Genomic DNA, 22257 nt, shown 5'->3' with positions numbered 1-22257 from the left:
GATATGCAGCTTTCGGGCGGATCAGACAACAGACCCCTTTTCGGATATTGCTGGGGGTCATTCGTATCTAAGAAAATCAGCTTAGTGAAGATGAATCATCCTTATATGACCCACCTCAAGAAAAAGATCACACTTTAAACGTGCTCTTGAGGAATATCGTGCACTGGCAGCAGTTGGAGGGTGAGCTTCGGCTGTTGTTTGTGTTTCATCCTTTGCTTTCGGCTCAACATGGTGGTGGACACTGTTCAAAGTTGGCTGGATCTGGGTACAGTTGCCACTGCATCGGAAGATCGACCGAAACACTGTCCGATTCGGGTATGCGGCGACAGCACTGTCGGAGACAAAGAAGAGGCCATGTCTTCCCCTGATGTCGGCGGGTAATAAACCAGGGGGATCCAACCATTCCACTTGAACACATTTGGATATATGCTGGGTCTCAATGAGGTAGTCCTGACGCTGATATATCAACGGTTGTAACTCTCCAAAACAGAACACTGACCAAAGAGTCAAACGCTTTCGGGATATGATGAAAAGCCACCTCGAATTGTTCATAGCGATCATCATCCACCAGGTCAGGATTCGGTAAACGACAGAAGGTTTCCAAAGCACGTATGTTGACCCCAAGACTAGCGTCGGTGCGAGGAGCTTTGAGTGCCAAGAGTGGAGCCTCAGGACGTGGTACGGAGTATGATTCGGAAGAGATATTGACAATTCGGAAGCGCCCGGCCGCCTCTTGCCTAGCAGTGATGATCTCATCTTCTACCGAAATGGGATTCGGAGGTTGAGAGGGAGACCATTTCGGAACGGCAGCGGATAAGTTGGGTGCTGAAGCTTGCACGGCCGAAGACAATGAAGCGGAGGGGGAGGCCATGACCAGCTCTGTCCAGGGTACCGAATCTGGTGTCACAATACCAATACCGTTGGACGATGCAGGAGTATCTCCTGATGCAACTCTCCTGTCAGTTGATACATAAAGGGGATCCAAAAGTACTCACTGGAATCAGCCGTGGACAGGGGTATCTTGTGACCAGGAGACGATTTGGGAAACTGCTGTGAATGATTTACTGAGCATAAGCTTCAATGAACCCAGAGGAAAAGAAACTGCCTCACAGGCCACCGAATCCAAATGCGATTCCAGTCGCGTTTCGGAAGCAGGCAGGGAGGCAGAGGGGGTTGGAAGGAGATCGGGCTGAGCTACTTTATGACAAGGAGATGGAGAAGAAGCCCCTCTTGAGCTCAGCTGGGGTGGTTCAGGAAAGGGCGGCGGTTTGTTCACTGAGCATAAGCTTCAATGAACCAAGAGGAAAAGAGAATGTCTCACAGGGCACCGAAACCGAAACTGACTGGATCTCCGAAGCTGTCCTGTTGATAGAAGAAGGCTCAATAGGGTGAGAAGGACCGGCTACATAGTTAGTAAGGGGTGAGATAATCTTCAGAGGAGACACTGACATGTTGATGGTGATTGTGCACTAGGAGCATACACTTTCGGAGGTCGACCACGAAAAGGCGACTTTCTCTTTAAAGCGTTGAGAATGAGTTGATCAGCTTGATTATTCTGAGACATAAAGCTTGTGAGCTTAATTCAGTAAGTTACTATTATGTTTAAATCAATGGAAAGAAGATGATTGAAATAAGAAGAGGAGAAAAATGATTGCCCAATCACCGCCAAACAGTGCCTAGGGTTGAAGGACACATCCTTTCGGGGGCGTTTCCGAATTTGAACTCCAAATGGCTGTAGAGAACCAAGGACTCCGAATTCGGAGGTTCTGCCTGCATGAATGGCTTCAGAATACGTGTGGCAACCCATAGATATGCAAGAAGCCACGGTAGGATGCATATTCAATACAGGGGGGATTTGGGGACATTCCGTAGGTATTTGGGTCAGTAGTGGAGGGATCCTCGGGTTGAGTGACGTATTTTGGGAGAAAGTGGCAAAATTTCGTCGGGATTAATTCGAGTTCCGTCGGGATTATCCCTACGCGCGGGCGAATGGGCGACTGGAGAGCTGAGTCGGGGTCGAATGAACTTTAGGCGTGCGGAATGGGAAAAGTTGTCCCTGTGAGGGTTAGGCGCGAATAGTCTGACTGCCTCACCTAACGTGCCACTAGCCACTGTACTCCCGATGTGTCTATTTACTACCTAGAGTATATTGTGAAGTCATTTATAAACAGCACCAAGGATCTTATGCGTCTTTGTTTGATACAGCTCTCACAATCAATCCAATAGAGAAATTAATGTTCCCACAGACCACAGACTTCTCACTTTCCTTGTATCCTTGTGCCTTTGCGCTTGATGGCGTCACTGATGCAGGAATATCTTCTTTCCCCTTCCCAGCCACCCTGCCGAATGATGCTTCGTCCGAGTGCTTACGACATTGTCTCTTCCCACTCTATCATGGTGGGTGTAGCTCCTGCAAGGTCAGGCTCCGATATACAAACCAGCTTGTTGAGGGGGAAGTGGTAGCAAGTAAGTACCATTATTGATGAGGGATGAATCATGCTATACCTACTTGACCTTTAGTGAACTCGTGTCATGTCCATACCTAAACAGTCGACTTCATACTTGACCCCCTGATGGCACTTTGCAACATGCACACCATGTACTACTCTAAGATGGACTGGGAGCATCGCCGACACCCGATGTCATGTAACAAGCAATAAATTCGTGCATTGATAATGATACACACAATACGTCTCAAGTCTCCCCGTCTATCCTTATAGGCGCTTGATCAGTGAACATGGCTCCATAATCAAAGTTACCATCTTCCAGCAAACTCAGAATTGTAGCTGCCGACCTGTATCGTTAGCATGTCTTCATACTACCATCTCCTGAGTCCGTCGAGAAGATATTGCTGGATCTTACAAGTGGGGCATTGTCACAGAAACCACCACCACCTAGAACGCTATTCGAGTGAAGGAGTTTGTTGAGAGATAACATGAAGCCTGACAGATTGCCCAAAATGATCGAGGAGGACGGAGTGAGAGATGGAAGTGGGCGAACAAAGAAAGATGAAAGATGAAAGATGTAAGATGAACAGAGAGATGAAAGTCAACTCACATTCCATGTTGATTCTGATCCTGCGTCTGACCTTGTGGTATTTGATTCAACATTTCCATACCCAATTGACCTTCATAATTCGTTGTTGATTGATCCGGAGTAAGTGTTTCCAATCTATCAAAAGGAGCGCTTGCCTCTCCCAAAGCACCTAACCCCAGCAAACCTTCTAATCCGTTGAAACCATTCATCTCAGTCTGACCATTCACACCATTTCCTCCTTGTACACCGTTGAAGCTGTTCATACTGCTCATACCCGGTATATTGTTCATACCATTAAGATTCCCGAAACTTTCAATTCCCATTATACCATCATGACCATTTGACATACTGAGATGATGAGGTTGTTGGTTATTCTGATTTGATGAAAGTTGAGAAGTTCCTTGTAGAGGTGTATCAATGACTGAAATATCGAAATAGTCCGCAGCGTTGAATAAAGCTTCCAAGTCGGTAGGAACTGTAGTAGAAGAGATAAGATTAGGATGAGCTGACATGATATCTACTCCTGCTGGTGTTTCTGTCAGAGAAGGAATAGGAGGATCTGTGGGAGAGATGGCGGAAGGTGATGGTGATGGTCGTCGACGGACAGGACGTAACCATGCTGGGGAAGGACGACCGGTGCCATCCGGTACGCGTGGTGAATCTACGGGGATGTTACAGACTGACAGTCAGGCATTTTCTTCACATCTCGTCAAATTCTGGCATTTAGGGACAGAGGAGGTATTTTCACTTCGGAAGAATGGTGAAGGTCGTCATAATAGGCAATCGGTTACGTTCTGCGAGGTGATATGATTGAAGGGATGGAAGATGGCAAATCAGGACGAAAACTTACTTCGACAAAATTCATCAATGATATCCGCTGATCTCAATCCACAGAGATATCTCCCACTGAACCTTCTTAACAATCCCACACAAGATCGTAATCCATCGATCGAAGGAGCGATAAGAGGTCTAAAATCCGCATTCCTACAATTGAGTACGACAGCGACTAAGGTTCGACCGGCCTGAGCGAGTTGATGGATGACATGAACGCCATCTATTTATCAGTTCATTCTTCCCTCGACGGACCCATTCATTTCCATTCCGCATCGTCACTCATCCTCTTTGCTACATTGGAAGAGAACAAGGGGCCTTTCTTTTCTCAAAAAGAAATGAGGTATGAAAAAGAAGATGAGAAGAAACATAAACTCACAATATGTCATCATACCTCTTTGACTCTACCAACATCAGTTCTTTTCATCAAACAGGAGAAAGAGAAACTCACAATATGCACATGATCCGCAATTATAGTCAAAGCACTTTGCATTGCTTTCCTACAAAAATCCATATGTCTCGCTCTATCCTCTGTCGTTGAAGCTGGAACAGCTACGAATCCCGAAAATCGATGTCGATAGATGATCATCTTGACCAAATGTTCCAAACAATGTAACCGTTCAGCTTGAGTGATACGTATAGGATCACGAGAAGTAGCAGTTTCTGAATCGTATTGCCAATATCTAGGTAAAAGCTTTTGCCATTCTGCTAAGAGGGCTTCTTCTTCACCTAGGTCGTTGGTGGTTGAACGTCGAGCTATGATGGCTGCTGCTTTGGCTAAAAAAGGTGAGGTGGGGAATGTTGAAGGTTGAGTGGCGGCATCGAGAACTCCCTGTTATGTCAAATAAACGTCCTCGCTATGGTGGAAGATGCATGGAGATGAGATCACGTTTAAGTTAAGAACGGATGAGACAGCCGACAGGAAATAATAGGCGAAGGAGGAAACCCACCTCTAGGATCACATGAAGTCGGACGGCAGAGACAAAAGCACACATCCGACTGGTAGTCTCATCCACGGGTTCCTTCACTCCCTCCGGTGTCAGACTATCGTCGTCCACTATCAAAGGTTCTGTGACGTCGCAATCTCTTAAATGGATGATCGGCGGACGACCAAACAGAGCGGCTGATTGTTTATCCCAAGAGTAGATGGCCCAAAAGGTTCGCTAGGAGATCAGCTCCCCCCTATCACACATGGTGCTGAAAATACGAAACCAGACAGACGAAATGGGTTGTCGCTACCGTGAACCGGCAGTACAGTGAGAGATTGGGTAGAAGATGTATATTGAAGTAGTGTTGGCTTGAGATATGATCACAGCAACGACTCACCTTCCGAACCTCCCTCTCTACAGCATCGAAATGATCATACCCATCAACACTCCTATGCAAACCTCCATCCAAACACAAAGTGATACTCTCAGCTTGTAAAGAAAACGCTTTACTCAAATTCCCCAACCCAAACGCATAAATCGCAGCCAAAAAAGCAGCTTGTATACTATACAAAGTCGGTCTATCTGCACTTGGTAAATCCCTCAATCTCTTGAACAATTCGAAATATGCCTTTCCCGCTGTACTAGGATCTGTAGGCACTGCCCTGACTCTAGGATCGTCAACATGTCTACTGCTTAGTGTACAAACAGCGACGATGAAGCATGCAAAACCTGGTTCTCCCCATTGTTGTGGATTTGCATAATCTCTTAAGAATGTTGGAACGTGTAGAAAAGGCCATAAAAGATGAGAAGTCGAAAGATAACATCGAACCAGAGTATCCATAACATCCGGTGGGATAACACCGGTGATGACTTTCCATGATGCTTCTGGATTAAGAGTTTGATGAGGTCGAGGAGTACGATCAGGAAAGAATCTTTGTTTTCGTAATAATGGAGAAGAGGGTACTGTTAAGGAAGAAGTAGGGTTGGAGGAAGAAGAATTTCGAACTCTAGAATTGAGTGGGTTTGGGAATGAAGTACGACGTGTTGAGGTTGTAGGTGATAAAGGTGTTGGTTCGACCACTGGAGTATCATTGTAATTTTGTGAGAGATCACTATCAAGCTCTTCTTCTAATTCTGCATCTGCTGAAGTGTTGGACGCTGTTAATATATTGAGGAGAGGGAAACCGGATGTTGCCCCTGGATGAGTCAGCTCACATACTTACCGATGGATGACGCAGATAAATACTGCAAGCACGATTGATCTCGATATTCACAGAAGATTGATAATTAAAGAGAGAACGAGTCGTTATATGTGTAATGAGAGGAAGTATTAAACTCACCTTGCCATTTTGCTTGACCAATTTCATCCTCATAGAAGAAACTTGTGCCTTCAAACCTCTTTGCCATCTGATCAACTCCATCATCTCGTCTTTTCATACCCGTAGCACTTCCTAAACCTTTCCAACCATCTCCCCAATCCCCAAGTAACATACTACTTCCCGCATTGACCGATCCAAAATCCCTCAAACCAGTAGCGGAATTACTTCCCATAAGAGCTTCCAAAGCCACTCCCACACCTTCTCCTTTACCTTCTTTGATCCCGACTCCCGTCCCACTTCCTAATCTCGCATCGAGGGAAGATAAGAAAGCGTTATGTACATTCGGTGGGACATCTCTTAACATAGATTCTAAAGCTGCTAACCTCGCTTCTAAATTAGTTCCACCCGTTAAATTCGCCAAAACGTTGGGTGGGGAATGAGGTCTTTTGATACCTGATGTCGAAGAACGTAATACCTCCATTGAAGATTTAGGTTTGACAATTCTTCTGGAAGGAGTATGAAAAGTACATTCATTCTTTGTTGCTTGACATGGTCCACAAGGTTGTTGAGTATCACATCGGATTTTTCTTTTTCTGCATCTATCACATGCGTGTGCTAGACGTAATCTTGGACGTTTAGCTTCTCCAGCATTAGAATCTTGATCTTGATCTTTGTTCATATTGGAATCATTTTGAACGTCTTCGATATCTTGTTGTTGTTCTTCGTCATCTGGTGAATCTGGTGAAGAAGTCTCTCGTCTGGATCGATCGGGTAGTGATAAACCGGACATTTCGGTTTTGTGATTTGAAGATGAGATAGTTGTAGATGACTTGAGATCTGGTTTTGAAGTAGTCTGATAATCCGGCTGTAGAAAAGCCGGATTCATCACTGACATTACTAGGTGGAAATAGAGATAGTCGTAGAAGGACGATGGTGGAGGGATACAAAAGTAGGTGTATGTATGTACAACGAGGAAAGATGATCAGATGTTGAGACTTTTGAGGGGAGAAAGCAAAGACGGAGCGGTTCCGAGCGACCGAGAACCCACAAACCGGCAATCACCGCCTATCAACTTCGCTTAGCGGCTGCCACGTGGAGTCTCGGGACAAATCCCGATTCCTTCCATAGGGAGCTTCGTTTCTCTTGGAGATGCTGGTGAGTTTACGCTGAATCTCAATCTGCCTTGCTGAGGTGTCACAAGACTTCCAACCAGGCGAACAAAACCGCCCAATACTTAATTTATGAAATTTTTACTAACCAACTACTGAATAGATTCGTCCCCTTACCCTTCTCCATCTCTGTACCCTATCTTCTTGTTCATTCGAGTGTTCATCCTGTCGCGACAAAGCTATGCTCGTGTGACCACCCCAGGCGGTACTATCTTCCAGAATACATAATCTCCCATGCCATAGATATATACATGTTGACTAAAGCTACAGCAAAATATTGATACGTATCGAAGATTGTGGTCCTCCTTATCCCTTGTTTAACCGATGTTATTTCCACCCTCCACCGCCAGCTCAATCCATATACGACTTACTCTGTATCACTGCGTGATCATCTCAACTACCGAACCAACTTTTCAACAAGGGAAAGATTAATGGGTGGCAGGAACCGCTCCGATCTGTGTCGCCGCCCCTGTACTGGAAGTGTTTGAGGTCGTTGAGCTCACCGATCCTCGTTTCTCCTCCACTGCCGCTTCTTTGGACATCGATTGGGTGTCACGTTTTTCGTCTCGAGGGGAAGGTTGTGTGGGACCTTTTTGACTTTGGGTGGAAGAGGATTGAGCGAGGGACTCTTGGGAAGATTTCGACGTGAGGGTTTTACGTCGTCTGACTGTCAGTGTGATTCATCCGAATTGATCAGGATGAACACGGGTTGAATGATAGGTAGAGAGACCCAATGAAAGGGTTTGAGAGGTGTTTTGACATAAAGACATTGATCAGACTAAAGAAATAGCAACAGGTTTTAACTGAGAGGCGGAAATGAAAGTAAGCAAGGACAAGCAACTACACCCACTCGATATCTAACCGTACATCTTCCCACATACTCTTCGTGTACTCGTATATCCCGTGTGAGTATTGTTTCTTCTTTCTCTCAACGGAATGAGCGTCTATCGATAAGCGACCATTTTTCCTTACTAAAACGTCTTCCCTTTGCACTGTCCTCATGGTCGAGCTCGATCTGATACCTCCAATGTATCATCGACGATTAGTGTGGCGCATATTTCGAGGTTGACTAGAACAGGTATGATCAGGGCAAGAATGATGTTTTCTCCGATGGGTGCATCAGAGGAAGAAGAAAATACTCACCGTGCATGGCTAAATTAGTATTGGACAATTGGTATGGGGTGAGAACAGCAGCTATCATATCTCCCTTTTCTTACCTTTCTACAGTACGGATCTTTCGGTCGGGACTGTAGAGTCGGAGTGATTTTAGGCCGACGTTTTCAAGGGACGTTCGATGTGGTGGCTCACGGTATGAGATGTGATGAGAATGGATGAGATTTGATGAGAATGGATGCAAGATGTGATGAGAGTGGATGTGAAATGTACGATATGGAATGTATAGCTACCGAGGATGAATCGGTCCCAGTATTCATACCATCCCAAATCTCATGTAGCCACATACAAAGTCGAGTGGGGCGGGCTGCCACATGGGAAAGACAATGATATCATAGCCGTCGTACTTCCTTTACTCCGTCATATCCTCCTTTCCATCCCCGTGGTCTCGTGCCTTGTATACGCTACCATTCAATAGGCTTCACTGGATTTGTGGGGAGTCGAAGATTTGTGGGGAGTCGAAGAGGAACTCGGTTAGTCTGCATATTTGTGGGGAAGGATTGTATGCTAATGAAAAGTAGTGCGGCACGGACGTCCCCCTCCTCCCTTGCCTTGGCACATTGCAGAGGAAGTATCCTAAGTGTTGGTTATACTGTAGAGGGCGTTGGAGCAGAGGTCAAAGCCATTGATCGATTGAGCATCCCCAAACCGCGCTCCAAGATCCTATGCCGTCACAGGAAAAACGGCAATCGTCATCGGTTTCGTCACCAAGTGATCGACTTGCCGCGCGCCACAAGGGCACGGGAACGGAGTAGTCTTTGGTATCCGAGACTCGCCCTCGTCCTTATCTTCCGATTCTGTACAGTAAGTGAGTCTTTATGGAACATCCGAGCGAGGTAAGCCAAAAGTCGGATCATTGGGATTTGAAACATACCATGGATCATGTTATTAGGTATGTGTTTGAAAATGTCCTCTTGAGGCAGGGATGTGGACCGGTTTCATTAGAGAGGCCTGTTTCTTTCATTCTCGAGAACAGTTGATTTGAGGTCGGTCTTCATGTAGGCCTATATACTACACACAGATTGGTTTTCATCGTCTCTGATACATACGCATGTTTGTCGCTTATATTCACAAAAGCGATCCAACGCATACAAGTAAGGTGAAGTAGAAAGCAGACGATCGCAGACGAAGCAACCTTGGAAACTCAAATGCGGAGCCCCACCCTGCAGATGCAAAAGTTTGACCACCCGTCTAACATCCTCGTAACTTTGATATCACCAAACTCACCTACCCTCATTCAATTGACGATAATGACAACTCATCATCCCCGACAACATCCTATAATACTCATCACTGGTAAGTCTTCTCCTCCTACTCCTCTTGTGTCTTATCACCTCGAAATGAAGTGAGAATGTAGATGCTCATACTTAGGTACACCAGGAACAGGTAAAACCCTTCATTCCGATCTTCTCGCCCTCAATTCTCAAGATACATCATCACCGTTAGTTCATCTCAACGTCGGAGATATAGTCAAACAAAATGGTTTTCACGAAGGATGGGATGAAGAATGGCAAAGCTGGATCGTTGATGAAGATAAGTTATTAGATTGGATGGAGGAGAAAGTTAATCCTTTTGATGGACCTGCGGAAACGGGTGAGTGGTTTCTTTCCAAATTCTCACTTCTCACGTTGTATCAAAGGGCGTACTCTCCTATTGGCTGCCTATTATTCATAATATGGGGAACTCGGCCCAGAAAGATATTAGGATCACCAGGACACCCTATCAATGGGCTCATTGCGAGAGGATAAGACGATGGAACATATGACAGAAGTGACGTGATGCGAACGATTGGGCTTGAGAAGAGTCGGAGAAGAAAAATAGAAATGGTAATTGACCACAGGCTTCATAATAGATCACCACGACCCTTCCCTTTTCCCAGAACGTTGGATAGATTCAGTCGTCGTTTTAACATGCGACAATTCAGTTTTACATGATCGTCTGACTTCCCGGTTAGTCCAATTCACACTCTACGACCCAATAAGGCGTGTACTTATAATAGACATTATCCCGAAAAGAAATTACACGAAAATATTACTGCTGAGATAATGCAAACTTGTTTGACAGAGACGAGGGAATCATATGTTGAAGAAATCGTCGTACAACTACTAAGTGATGGGAAAGAAGAAGGTGAGGTAGAGGAGAATGTTAGGAGGATAGGAGAATGGATCGAGAAATGGAGAGAAGATCGGACGAATGAGAAAGAATAGTAGTATGTAAACATTTCTAGCATGGCCATATTCTTTCGTATATCTCCAATCATCGTGTCCGTACTGAACGAGATTGATCGGGTTGAACTCACATTCACGACCGATGCAGTATCAGGGGTTAAGTGATCGGGTGAGTTCACAACATCTTTGAGTTATTGCCAGATGTCGGATGAGGGGTTGCTCATGATCCACCAAATGAGGTACATGTGTCAAGCATGGTCAAGAGGGATCCGAAACCATCTTCAGATGACTTACAATGGTATACGAGGGACGTCCCTTTTCTCTCATCTCATGCATCATGCTTACTCCTCTGGGATCCTTAGCATGATTTTTCCATTCCAAAGTGAATTGCTTCACGTCGATCTTCAGATTCGATTTCCTATACTGACCACCCTTATCGGGTTAATCACGGGCACGAGTCTTTCTATCTACTGAGTTCACCGGCATATACTTAGTTATCAGCTTTCCACAGTTGAGTGAATAGCTCTCCCACAGTTTGGCTATCTGCTTGCAGCTTGTATTCATTAATGACCCATGCTGTGATAGTGTACAGACGGGCTGTTTGTTTCCAGTCATGAAAACGCTCAGATGATGGCAAGGCATCTCTCAAAGTAGCTTGGATGCTGGGATGCTCTGCTACTCCCGCAAATATGTGGATAAGAGGAAACAGTGCAGGGTCCACAACTTTGTGTGGAAGGTTTGAAATGGTCATTGAGATTTCCTGGTGAAGTTTCTTCAATTTATCCCAATCCTTGGACTGGATTAGCTGTGCCTGATGAAGATAAAGTGTATTCATGCGGGACAGAAGATCTGGTGGGTGAAACGCAACATCTTTGAGTTTGAGCCTTCCATAATTCAGTGAAGATTGCTTCTCTTATAGGTCCCTTGATCCCCTTTGCTGTCGTGGACATACTGTCAGTTTGAAAGACAAGCCGAGTTGTCTCTTCCCAGTCTTCCAGTTGGATTGGTTCTGGCTGATCCGCTGGAAAAAACTCTGCGGCTCGGATTATCTTAGTTAAATGAGAACGGTCTCTTTCATCAAAGTCGGACATGATTGTCTGCATAACCTCTGAGACTTGAGTTTGCAGTTTGAGTATTGCATGATCATCTTCCTGTGTGCTAGGTGATGCTCGTAAAATGACAGCCATTTCCTCACTGAGAAGGTTCAAGATTTCAATGGACCAATGATAGGTGCCGTTGCGTGGGTCGTCTGCATAAGTGGGAGGACTTCCAGGTGTATCTTCTGGAGGGGCATCCATGGTATTAGGACTCGATATTAAGTCGGTGGCGTATTCGGGTCCCGGTGAGGGAAGAGGTGGCCTTATAGCTTGTGAACACCTCGTCCGTGGTCAGCGCGGAACTTCAAAGTTCGACCATGAACGGAGACGGAAGAAAGGATGTTCTCATATTATGTCATGAGAAAAACCATCTTGTTATGTCATGAGAAGAAAGCGCAAAAAGGAAGTCCTTGCTGTGGGCGGTGAGAGGAGGATAGAAGGGGCGCATGTGGTTTGGCCCCGACGTCGTCATGTTGCTAGCGCGCCAGGAAGCCCAAAGAAGTTGAAATTTATATGCATACGTGATCTGAACATGGTCATTAAGGAGGTGAAAGATGACGTCGGATCAGCCGTAAACACTGCATGTCAGTCATGGATGGAAAGTTTGCGAAGAAGCGAAACTGACAGTCGGAACACGTCGTTTTGGACAAAGTAGGAACCATTCTCGGGTTTTAACTGCACGTCAGTCAAGACGCATTTTCTTCTCATCGAAGGGATACTTTAGTCAAGAAGTCTAGGTCGTAAAGCACCGTAGGAATTGCGATGGGGATGGAGGTACTCAAGCCCCCGTAGGTATCATCAGGAGCATACCTGTAAGGAGATGGAAAAAGGGGGAGATTCATGTGTATGGGGAGGATTGGGAGGACAAGTGTAACCCACGTGAAACATCTGGCTGTATTGTAATATGTTGGATCCGTCATCCACTAACAATTGACCCGTCACTAAGACGAGGATCGCGGGCTCTGTACTGCTCGCTGGTTGAGCGTCAAGGGTAAGGACTCGGTGTTGGACGGCGGTGAAAGGGAGTTCCTATTGTTCAGCTTCGCTCGCACATACGAACCACCGCTTCATGGAAAACACATGACAGTTGACATGATTTGTCATCAGAGCAGCGTGACGAACACGTGAAGCGAACAGTCATCTTCACACACAGCATTCCATACAGCCAGCACGTGCACATTCTCTGTGACGTGTGAACAGCAAGGAAACTCACTTGAAGTCTCTGCATGATAGCCGGAGCTCCCAGAAGGGGGGTACCTTCCCAGGAAAGCATCGAATGATCACGCTTCAATTGTCAGCCATGCCAGTGGTGAAGTGGTGGAACTTACGTATAAAGCGGCGAGACCAGAACGATCAGTGTCGAATGTGTTGTAGTAGAAGTCTGTGCGTAAGCTCACCTCTCAATCTCAAGCCAGACCAGTCCACTCAGAGTGTCATGATTGACCTGTGATACTGTCTCGGTAGTGATTGTGCCAGGGACAGCCGATGTAAAGTATTTGCCACCTGTGGAAGAACCCATCAAGCGAGCACCGAGGAATGTGAGGAAGAAGTCGGAGGTGGTGGTGTTTCAACGAGAGCCAGGGAGAACAGAAACGACTCACCGGTGAATTGTTTGGCGATGGCATTCATTTCTTCGCTCATCTTGACGAGTAGATAGCTACCTTTATGCCGCAACGAGAGTCCAAGTCAGGAGGAACACTGTCAGTTCAAGTTGTCAAGCATGCAGAGTGACCAGAGTTGAACGTACAATTGCCGGGTGGGTGCCACACAGTCGGAGTTACTCGGCGACTCTTTGAGATCTGGGGCTCCGCATCGGGTGAAAGCGAGCATACCGAGGGTGGTCCCACTTTGCACCACCAGTCCACCACATTACGAGTACGAGTACTTGCTTGGCCACTTGCAACCCTCCCCAGCTTGGCTCTTGTTTCTCACTCACGTCGACAGTAATATAGAGGTTATATCAGAAGGGACATAGGAGATAGGAGATCAAATATGCCACAAGTACCTTCTCATTCCCCCGCCACAGGACTACCCACCCCACCCCACTACATCCACACCTCTTCAGCCTTCTTCCAAGATACCTCTGGTCGATCTCTCCTACTACGCGGTGTCAACCTCTCTTCATCCTCCAAAACACCTCATAATCAACCCTCATGGTCTCTCGAAAATTTCTGGGAAGATGGTGAAGCTGGAAAAGCGGAATATATCGGACGACCTCTGAATCTCGAAGATGGAACTGCCGATGTCCACCTCGCTCGACTGCGCGCCTGGGGGTTTAACATGCTTCGATACGTGTTCACTTGGGAGGCGTTGGAACATGAAGGTCCGGGGAAGTATGATGAAGATTACATGGATTACGTCGTGAGAGTGTTGAGGAAATGCAAGGAATGGGGATTCAGAGTTTTCATGGATCCTCATCAGGATGTTGTGGGTTTTCCTCCGTCCTCTCTGTCTATCATTTGTCTTGACTGCTTTAGCTAAGGGGATAATTACATATCTGACTTCCAGTGGTCTAGATTTTCAGGAGGGTCAGGAGCTCCACTTTGGACTATCTACGCTTGTGGTATAGATCCACGTCATATAACCCCCACTTACGGAGCGTTATTGCATAATGAATACCCTCAACCGTCCCAGTTCCCCTCAATGATCTGGAGTACGAATTATACTCGTCTGGTTTCTCAGACCATCTTCACACTTTTCTTCGCTGGACGGATGTTCGCTCCCAAATGCGTCATCGACGGAATGAACATACAAGATTATCTACAAGATCATTTCATTCGAGCCTGCGAAAAATTAGCCATGAAGATCGCTGAAGCTGGGGATTTATATGATTCTTGCGTGATTGGATGGGACAGTATGAACGAACCTGGTGAAGGTATGATCTGTAAAGGTGATTTGTCGGTAGTTCCAAGAGATCAACAATTGAAGAAAGGCGTAACTCCCAGTCCATTTGAGGGCATGAGACTTGGCATGGGTCAAGCGGTGGAAGTTGATAATTGGGCTTTTGGTCCGTTGGGACCTTACAAAATTGGTAAAGAAGTATTGAATCCTAAAGGGACGAAACTGTGGCTTGAACCAGATGAAGAGGAAAGTAGAGGTGGTGGAAAATGGGGTTGGAAGAGAGGTGAATCTTGGCAGCTTGGGATCTGTGGTAAGTCTTTTAAACTCTTCTTCTCTCTCCCCTCTCCCTACTTTCCACCTCTCACTCATATGATGACCCCAATACGAGATTAAACGAAACATCGAACAGACCATTGACATTCCAGTCTGGGCATTACATGGAGTTTGGGATCCTGTATCATCAAGATTATTGATACCAAAATACTTCGACACCCCTCCCAAAGAACCCTCTCGTGCGCTTGATTTTGTTGAAGATTTCTTTCGACCTCATTACATCACCTACGCAGCTAATGTTCGATTACATCATCGAGAAGCTATCCTCTTTATCCAAGCACCAGTCTTCCATCCTCCTCCTCATATCCCAGAAGAAGTTCTCAGAGGTCGAGCATGCAATTCTCCTCATTATTACGATGGTCTGACATTAATGACGAAACATTTCAATTTTTTCAATGCCGACGCATTAGGGTTGATCCGGAAGAAATATTGGAGTGTCATTCAGGCTGTGAGAGTGGGTGAGGGGAATATCAGGAAAAGTATACAAGAACAATTGGGTATCTTGAAACAAGACACTAAGGATGTGATGGGGGATTATCCAACTTTGATAGGAGAGATTGGATGTCCTTATGATATGGTATGTTTACGTCGTTGTTTCTCAACCCCACCCCTCCCCCTTTTTCTTTCTTCTTGTTCACTCCCACTTTCATTTTGTATTCTCTTTACCTGCTAATGTCCATCTGATGAGTGTTTCACAAGGAGATGCTAACTCACAAGGACGACAAAAAATCTTATGGTTATACCGAAGGAGGTAAATACGCAGGCGATTATTCATCTCAACAAAGAGCTTGGGATTGTTCTCTGAACGCTACAGATGGTCCTAATTGTCTTTCATACACTTTATGGACATATTGTCCTGATAATTCACATGAATGGGGAGATCAATGGAATGGTGAAGATTTATCTATTTGGTCATCGGATGATATCATAAACCCGGATTTTCTTTATTCCGACGAAACGAAATCTAAATCTCAAATTACTTTATCCCTAAATAATCCATCCGACTCCATCCCCACTTTATCATATTCAACACTTACTTCAAAACCTCAAACTACCATCTCATCAATATCCACTTCCAACCTTTCTCACTCTCCGACGTTCTTCGATCCCATTCACACACCCACGATGATAGAATCAGGATTTTTTTCATCTTCTTTAATCATAGACGGTGCAAGAGCACCCGCAGCTTTCTCAAGACCATATCCAATGAAAACAGTAGGAATACCAACAAAATTAGAATTTGATATTTCTTCAACCCGATTCACACTCAATATCAACGTGACTAAAGTTGATTCGATAGAAGGAGGTTTCACAGAGATTTATTTACCTTTTATACATTATGCTTCTTCTCTTTCTAAACAAACTCTTCTTTCTCAAAACCAGAACCAAATCCAAAATGATGATGATAAAGCGGAAGAAAGGGAAGAAGAAGAATTGAAAAGATCATCTTCAACTTCTAAACTCCTAGATCTAGATGGTATTTCCGATCCAACTTTAGATGATAAACAGAAACTCACCATTGCCGAAGTGGACCAAAATGGTTTAAAGTTAAATGTCGAGGTTGTTATCTCTATTGGGACATACGAAATCATCGGTCAAACTTTATATTGGAAATATCCCATACCAACTCTCGATTCACAAGATATTTCGATTCAAGTGATTAGGAAAGGTGGAGCTATTAAGAGAAATGAGATTTATGGAGAGTCGTTAGGAGATAAAGAAAAATCTTGGAAAGATGTGTGTTCATGTCCTGATTCTTGTGTTATAACTTGATATAGGCTGAAACTGTAGGTAATGAGGATGATCAAGGATTTAAAGATAGATTTATTTTCTGTGGCTCCTTAAGATTTGTTTTATTGGATTTCATTTGTGTCATATGGATGAGAATCATGTACTCGTATTGTTTAGAGCGAGGCGAGAATAAAGTAAATGTTTGGAATGAACATACACGTACACACGATTTCATGTCAATGTTTGAGATGTAAAGCTATGACATATTCTCCATGATTGCCATGGTCCATCTTCGGCATGTAAGAACAGGTACGATTAGATGCAAAAGTTACTCAAGACGAGTATACGAGAGATATTGAACGTTTTGATGAGTTATTTATGTACAAAAATGCATGCACAGCACAATCTACTATAATAACAGATTAACCCTCGAGATAAAGGAGGGGACAAACCACGTGGGACAAACCACGTGGCGCGCGGCGTTACCCACAGGGTGGAAGCGAGAGGATAACATGGGAGAGAGACAGACGCTAGAGGGCCACACAGGTTCTAAAAAGTGTGTGATAGAGTAGAGAGGAGGTGAATCCACGGGTCCACAGATCCACGGAGTCGCTCGAGAGGCGAGAGACGGGCCTGTCAATTTGACAGGTTGGCCACACTCGTCTATTATAATAACAGATGATGAGAGGCTAACTTGGGGGGATAAACCACGTGGCTAGCGGCGACGCCCGCAGGTCGAACGCGAGACGATAAACGAGGGCGTGGACAGAGAGAGAGAGAGAGAGAGAGAGAGAGAGAGAGAGAGAGAGAAGGAAAGTAGGTTGTCACAACCACTATATCTACTACCTACAAGCTAGAGAGAGAAAGAGAGAGAGAAGAAGAGGCCACGGGTTCATGGATTCACCTCAAGAGGCGAGAGACGGGCCTGTCAATGTGACAGGTTGGCACACTAGTCCTATTATACTAAAATCTATCCTTGATCATCTTACATACTGATACAAACTCTCCTAGTGCCTCACAACCACGTGTACAACACGTTTTCTCTGTATGTAGGATCTTCAACACCTTGCATGGTGGTGAGTATAGCTCGGATCTATCATCAGTCACTGTTTTGTGTTTTTCATGAATATGGGATTAATAGCGACAAAACTGACAAAAAGCAGTCCGGGCAGGAGGAACGACGGACACTCAAGGCGAAAAGGCGAAAGGGGACAATAGGATAGAAGAATAAGTGATGTTTGTGATATACTAAGTTACGCAGGGAGGATACCTTGGCGATACGAGGAGTAGCGAGAACAACAGAAGGAGTTTAGTTGAAGGGAAGGGAAGTGGGGGGAGAAGTGTGAAGTAGGAGATACCCACCTCGGGAGCAGGATTTAAACCCCATTTATTCGCCCTTTCCCATCTCTGCAATCTGGTCATTCCTACACATGGTCCGTATTTCGAAGTCATGTCGAATACTCTGAGAATGTCTGAATGTGAGCTGATAGAACGTGCCTGAGAATATGATCTCACGATGTATTTTGTTATCTTCCGTAGCGTGGACTAGATGTCAGCTGAAAGTTTCCACATCGCTTCGAGTCTCTCATTCTCAAATCACTTGTCGTTGGTGAATGCATACAGAGGTATGTTAGTCACATCGCTTCGAGTCCCTCATTCTCGAATCACTTGTCGGTGGTGAACGAAGAAAGAGGTAAGTTAGTTGATTGAATACAATAGATCAAGGGAAATGAATCTGAACAGCTGGATGGGATTAATCTATCGATTCCTGCTGCTAGAAGGAATGTGAAAACAAGAGGGACGATACGAAAATTGACCATCATATCAGGTACGTTTTCGTATTCGCGAGGTAGGCATGAGAGGATGGTTTAGTATTGGTCAGATGAAAGGAGCAGAATCATCTTGAGTAGATGAAAGAAAAGAAAGAAAGAAGACGTAGACTTACTAGGTTCCATACCGCCCATCTCTTCTACGGCCGATTCCCAGATATCATCCCATTCTTTACTTTTAACATTCAACATCTTCGTCTTTTCCTGTTGTTCGAATTGGTTTCCTCTATTTTCAATCACGACTTGACTTTCTTTCTCTGATCCTTTCCCATCCCCCAACACCTGACTTTCTCCCTTCACCCCAGTCTGACTCTTCCCTCTCATCACGCTCTGCCCCGCTTTCCCCTCCCCAGAAACATCCTCATCAACATGTTCTGACCCTGCAGATCCTATGGAAGCTGCCGAAACTGAATGTCTTAGTAAAGAAGGTTTTTTGGGTCTATAAGTATCAGGACCTTTGGAACGGAAGTTTAGAGTTGGCTGAATGTCAATATATACCTTGAAGGGGGTTGAAGAAGGGTTGGTCTCACCTGGGCCAGCCCAGCAGTCGATTTGGTCTTTGATTTCCTAGGTGGCATGATGTTTATGTTGAATGGGTGGGATGAGGTACTGCAAAGAAGAAGATGAAGGTGGGAGTGGAAGACGGAGAAGCTCTGTCAAAGAGCAAAGAAGGGGAAGGGAAAGAAGGATCGATCGACAAAGTCGGGTTCGATGACGCAGCAAAAGTGGATAATCCCGACGGAGCTCGAATTAATCCCGACGAAATTTTGCCACTTTCTCCCAAAATACGACGTTCAACTCCCATATCCCGTCACTACTGACCCAAATACCTTCACTATTAAAAAATCATCTTTCCGTGGCTTTTCTGATATCATTGGAATGCCTGACGCCTTCTGAGTCTATTCATACCATTTTCGGCACAGCTTTCGGAGTATTGACCACAGGGGCATGGGCAATGTCCCCAGCCCGAAATCCTACTTCCTTTTCGGTCCCCTTTCGGCCGAATTCGGGAGCTTTCGGTGATAGTCACATACTCACTACTGACTACCAATCTACCCAAGTGAATAGCTTCTTTCATGTATGTAAGTATGTATGTATGTTCATGTTCATGGTAATACATCCTCTGAATGCACAAAACTCTCTTAAGGATCCATCATGTTGACGTGTCTGATGGTGATGTGTTGATTGAACTTCTACTAAGTACTAACACGGGCTGACGCGATTTTCCCCCTTTTTCATTCCTTCAATTCACTTCTTCTCTTCACTTCACTTCACTTCAGCATCTTCATATCTTTTTCCAGCATACATTAGCCAGCGTTTTTCATCTGCTCTCCACTACTCACTCTCAACTGATCTCACTGCTCATTCTGCATCTGTGTGCTTCATCTCACCTTCCGCCTTGGCTCGTCCGAATTATCTTATCATCAAAATTAGAGTCTTCCCACTCCCCCTTCCTCCCAATCTCTCTGACCTCTTTGACCTCTTTCTCAAAATGCCGAACCCCTTCGACCCAAAAACAGATAAATCCAGTGTAAACCCTCCGAAGGGTTACAAATTACACCCCGACCATGTTCACTTCCAAAAGTATCTTCAGCCACAACACCCCATTTGGAAGAATGAGAAATCACTTCGTTCTTTTCAAGCTGAGATAGGGTTCTACCTCCAGCCCTGGTGGCATGCAGAGCCGAAGTATCTTCCTCAGCTTGCTGAAAAGCTAGGACTTCGGGAAGCTACCCCGAAACAAATGAAGGAAGAGGGTATTCGGGCGATTACTAGAGGGTCACGATGTTATTCGGCGGATGAGTCGGCCACAAAGCCAAACTGTCATGTCCAGTTTTGTGTTTCGGCTTTCAATTACACGTGAGTATTGGTTTATCAAATATGGCTCCCGAATTCGGGAGAAATTAACGAAACTCAATGCTGATCTCAGACATCCCGAAGTGAAATGTGTCAATGTACCTGATGGTCGACCAGTGTTTCTCAACCGTTGGGACGAAGGAAAGTTTCGTGTCTGTGTGCACTGTTATAACTCCACAAAGCCCCCTCTCACCTGCTCCCTCAAGGGCAAGCCGACCAATTTCCTTGTCGAAGAGTCCTCCGAAAGTGAAAAACGACCGAAAAAGTCATCACAAGGTCAGGACAAGCCTGAGGACAGCTCGGATTCTGATTCGGACTCATCGGACTCTGAACATTCACCACATCCCTCCCCTCCGAAACCTCGCCGGCCAGCCACCACAACACGCTCCACAAGAGCTTCGGCTCCCAAGAAATCGGTTTCTCCCCCCCCTCCCGAAAAAGGAAAAGGAAAGGGAAAAGAAAAAGCTCCCCCTGCAGCTTCCACGGCGATTGGGTTCTCAAATGCGCCACTGCAGCAACCGGTAGGACCGAAGGACAAGCGTAGGACTGCTAGGGGAGGCACTGTCGCAGCTGGGGATGCTGCAAAACCCGGTCCGAAATGGGTTGTCAGACCTTCTCCGAAACCTCTCACCGAAGCGCCCACGTCTGCTAGAGAGCAACCTCGTTCGGAGGTGAGTTTTCTAGGTTCCGAACTGAAAGCAAGTCTCAGCAGCTGACTTTTAGGGAGAAACAGAACTGTCTTCTCCAGCTGGTCCTATTCTTGTTCAAGATTCCAGCTTGGGTCAAGATGATGGGGAAGAAGGACCTCAACCGGAACCATCTACAGCCCGAAATGAGAGGCCACGATTCCCTCCCCGCCCTCCAAAATTTGCCGATGTTGTTCCCGAAAAGGAACCCTCCGAAACCGCCCCCCCCGTTTTCTCTGCAGGTTTGCCAGCTGGGGTTTCTCCGATACTTGTCCGAAGTAGTCCTGTTCATCCTCCTGTGAACAAGCGTGCCCTGGAGGATGTAGAAGAGTCCCAGGCCGAACCGAAACGGGCTCGTCCGTTCTCCATTGAACAAGGTCCTCCCCAGCCCGAAATGGATCTTACCTCCGAAAAGGTGCCCACAATGTCCCCTGTTGGTCCTGTTCCTTCTCCTGCCGTATCTGTTCGACAACAGGCCGTTCCCTCTGCTCTAGACCCATTTATAGCACAAACACAATCGGTTTTGGGTGTTACATTGCAAGAATCACCAACAATCCCTTCGCCTCACAAAGCTAAAAGTGTCACACCGGCCCCCTTCCCCAGCCCCTCCCCTGCTCCGAAAGCAGGCCCTCCTCCAAACCTTCAACCTGGGTCTTCTTCTCTCGTCTCTGGCCCTCCCCAAATCTCCCCACTACCTACCTCACTGCATACGTTTGCAGAGGTAAAGCAGTGGCTACAGCAGAAGCGCCTGGGTCGATCAGGTGTGCAGAGTCTTCCTGGTCCAAACCCATCAACCAATGTTCCGAAACCCACGATGGCTCCGAAGCCCATAGTTCCTCCACTCTTTGCTTCCCAATCGGCTCCCCCTCAGACTCCACCTCCCACTTCTCTCATTCGTTCTCATTCAGAATTCGTTGGCTCTGGTCCCACAGCTTTGCCAGGTCAGATACCCTCCATTCCTGTCACTTCGGTCAATGTGGTCAGTAAACTCCCTCAAATGAACCCACCACTCCAGCCCGAATTTCGGACCCAAAGGCCCACTGTCCCTTCCTTGGACCAGCCTGCACCCGAAAAGGTTGTCCCTTACATCCCGGCTCCACCGTCTACCATGCCCGAAGTTGAACAGTGTCTGCATCGTATGAGTGAGTTTCAAGAGACTCAGCTCAGTTTGAGGAGCAATTCTCTTCCCGAATGGTTGCTCAAGTTTCCGAAATGATAGACTATTACCGAGAAATCAACCGAGACGTCATCAGCCTTC

General features: G+C 45.8%; 8 protein-coding genes across 8 annotated transcripts; 4 read left to right on the top strand and 4 right to left on the bottom strand.

Annotated features, from left to right (window-relative positions):
• Nucleotides 1-223: 223 nt before the first annotated feature.
• Nucleotides 224-1564, bottom strand: TREMEDRAFT_62826 (uncharacterized protein; the record flags this gene model as incomplete). Its single annotated transcript, XM_007005055.1, has 6 exons — nt 224-261; nt 333-456; nt 500-951; nt 996-1064; nt 1322-1402; nt 1450-1564. 6 exons carry the CDS (start codon nt 1562-1564, stop codon nt 224-226), a joined length of 879 nt encoding a protein of 292 aa, XP_007005117.1.
• Nucleotides 1565-3149: 1585 nt separating this feature from the next.
• On the bottom strand, nt 3150-6863 carry TREMEDRAFT_11471 (uncharacterized protein; the record flags this gene model as incomplete). Its single annotated transcript, XM_007004814.1, has 8 exons — nt 3150-3223; nt 3374-3715; nt 3887-4090; nt 4247-4271; nt 4319-4699; nt 4818-5030; nt 5194-5993; nt 6137-6863. Coding segments are annotated over 8 exons (2766 nt in total), but the record flags the coding sequence as incomplete, so codon positions are not given.
• A 2844-nt stretch (nt 6864-9707) lies between these two features.
• Nucleotides 9708-10664, top strand: TREMEDRAFT_31233 (uncharacterized protein; the record flags this gene model as incomplete). Its single annotated transcript, XM_007004856.1, has 4 exons — nt 9708-9753; nt 9829-10050; nt 10298-10406; nt 10457-10664. 4 exons carry the CDS (start codon nt 9708-9710, stop codon nt 10662-10664), a joined length of 585 nt encoding a protein of 194 aa, XP_007004918.1.
• Nucleotides 10665-12222: 1558 nt separating this feature from the next.
• TREMEDRAFT_39381 (uncharacterized protein) lies at nt 12223-13433 on the bottom strand. Its single transcript, XM_007004917.1, has 6 exons — nt 13324-13433; nt 13051-13103; nt 12936-13007; nt 12602-12751; nt 12348-12397; nt 12223-12300 (listed from the first exon to the last, which is right to left on the bottom strand). The coding sequence occupies exons 1-6, from the start codon at nt 13361-13363 to the stop codon at nt 12288-12290; spliced, it is 378 nt and encodes a 125-aa protein (XP_007004979.1). The 5' UTR covers nt 13364-13433; the 3' UTR covers nt 12223-12287.
• A 281-nt stretch (nt 13434-13714) lies between these two features.
• On the top strand, nt 13715-16741 carry TREMEDRAFT_62822 (uncharacterized protein; the record flags this gene model as incomplete). Its single annotated transcript, XM_007005054.1, has 5 exons — nt 13715-14149; nt 14231-14873; nt 14989-15473; nt 15614-16633; nt 16688-16741. 5 exons carry the CDS (start codon nt 13715-13717, stop codon nt 16739-16741), a joined length of 2637 nt encoding a protein of 878 aa, XP_007005116.1.
• Nucleotides 16742-17005: 264 nt separating this feature from the next.
• TREMEDRAFT_57092 (uncharacterized protein) lies at nt 17006-17329 on the top strand (the record flags this gene model as incomplete). Its single annotated transcript, XM_007004961.1, has 1 exon — nt 17006-17329. A coding segment is annotated over exon 1 (175 nt), but the record flags the coding sequence as incomplete, so codon positions are not given.
• A 313-nt stretch (nt 17330-17642) lies between these two features.
• On the bottom strand, nt 17643-19034 carry TREMEDRAFT_62821 (uncharacterized protein; the record flags this gene model as incomplete). Its single annotated transcript, XM_007005053.1, has 5 exons — nt 17643-17720; nt 17990-18099; nt 18143-18172; nt 18573-18936; nt 18987-19034. 5 exons carry the CDS (start codon nt 19032-19034, stop codon nt 17643-17645), a joined length of 630 nt encoding a protein of 209 aa, XP_007005115.1.
• A 914-nt stretch (nt 19035-19948) lies between these two features.
• TREMEDRAFT_62820 (uncharacterized protein) lies at nt 19949-22215 on the top strand (the record flags this gene model as incomplete). Its single annotated transcript, XM_007005052.1, has 3 exons — nt 19949-20316; nt 20387-20984; nt 21037-22215. 3 exons carry the CDS (start codon nt 19949-19951, stop codon nt 22213-22215), a joined length of 2145 nt encoding a protein of 714 aa, XP_007005114.1.
• Between the last annotated feature and the right edge of the window lie 42 nt (nt 22216-22257).

Source organism: Tremella mesenterica (assembly GCF_000271645.1).
Source record: "Tremella mesenterica DSM 1558 unplaced genomic scaffold TREMEscaffold_6, whole genome shotgun sequence".
Classification (NCBI taxonomy): domain Eukaryota; kingdom Fungi; phylum Basidiomycota; class Tremellomycetes; order Tremellales; family Tremellaceae; genus Tremella; species Tremella mesenterica.
This window is presented reverse-complemented; position numbering and strand designations above follow the sequence as displayed.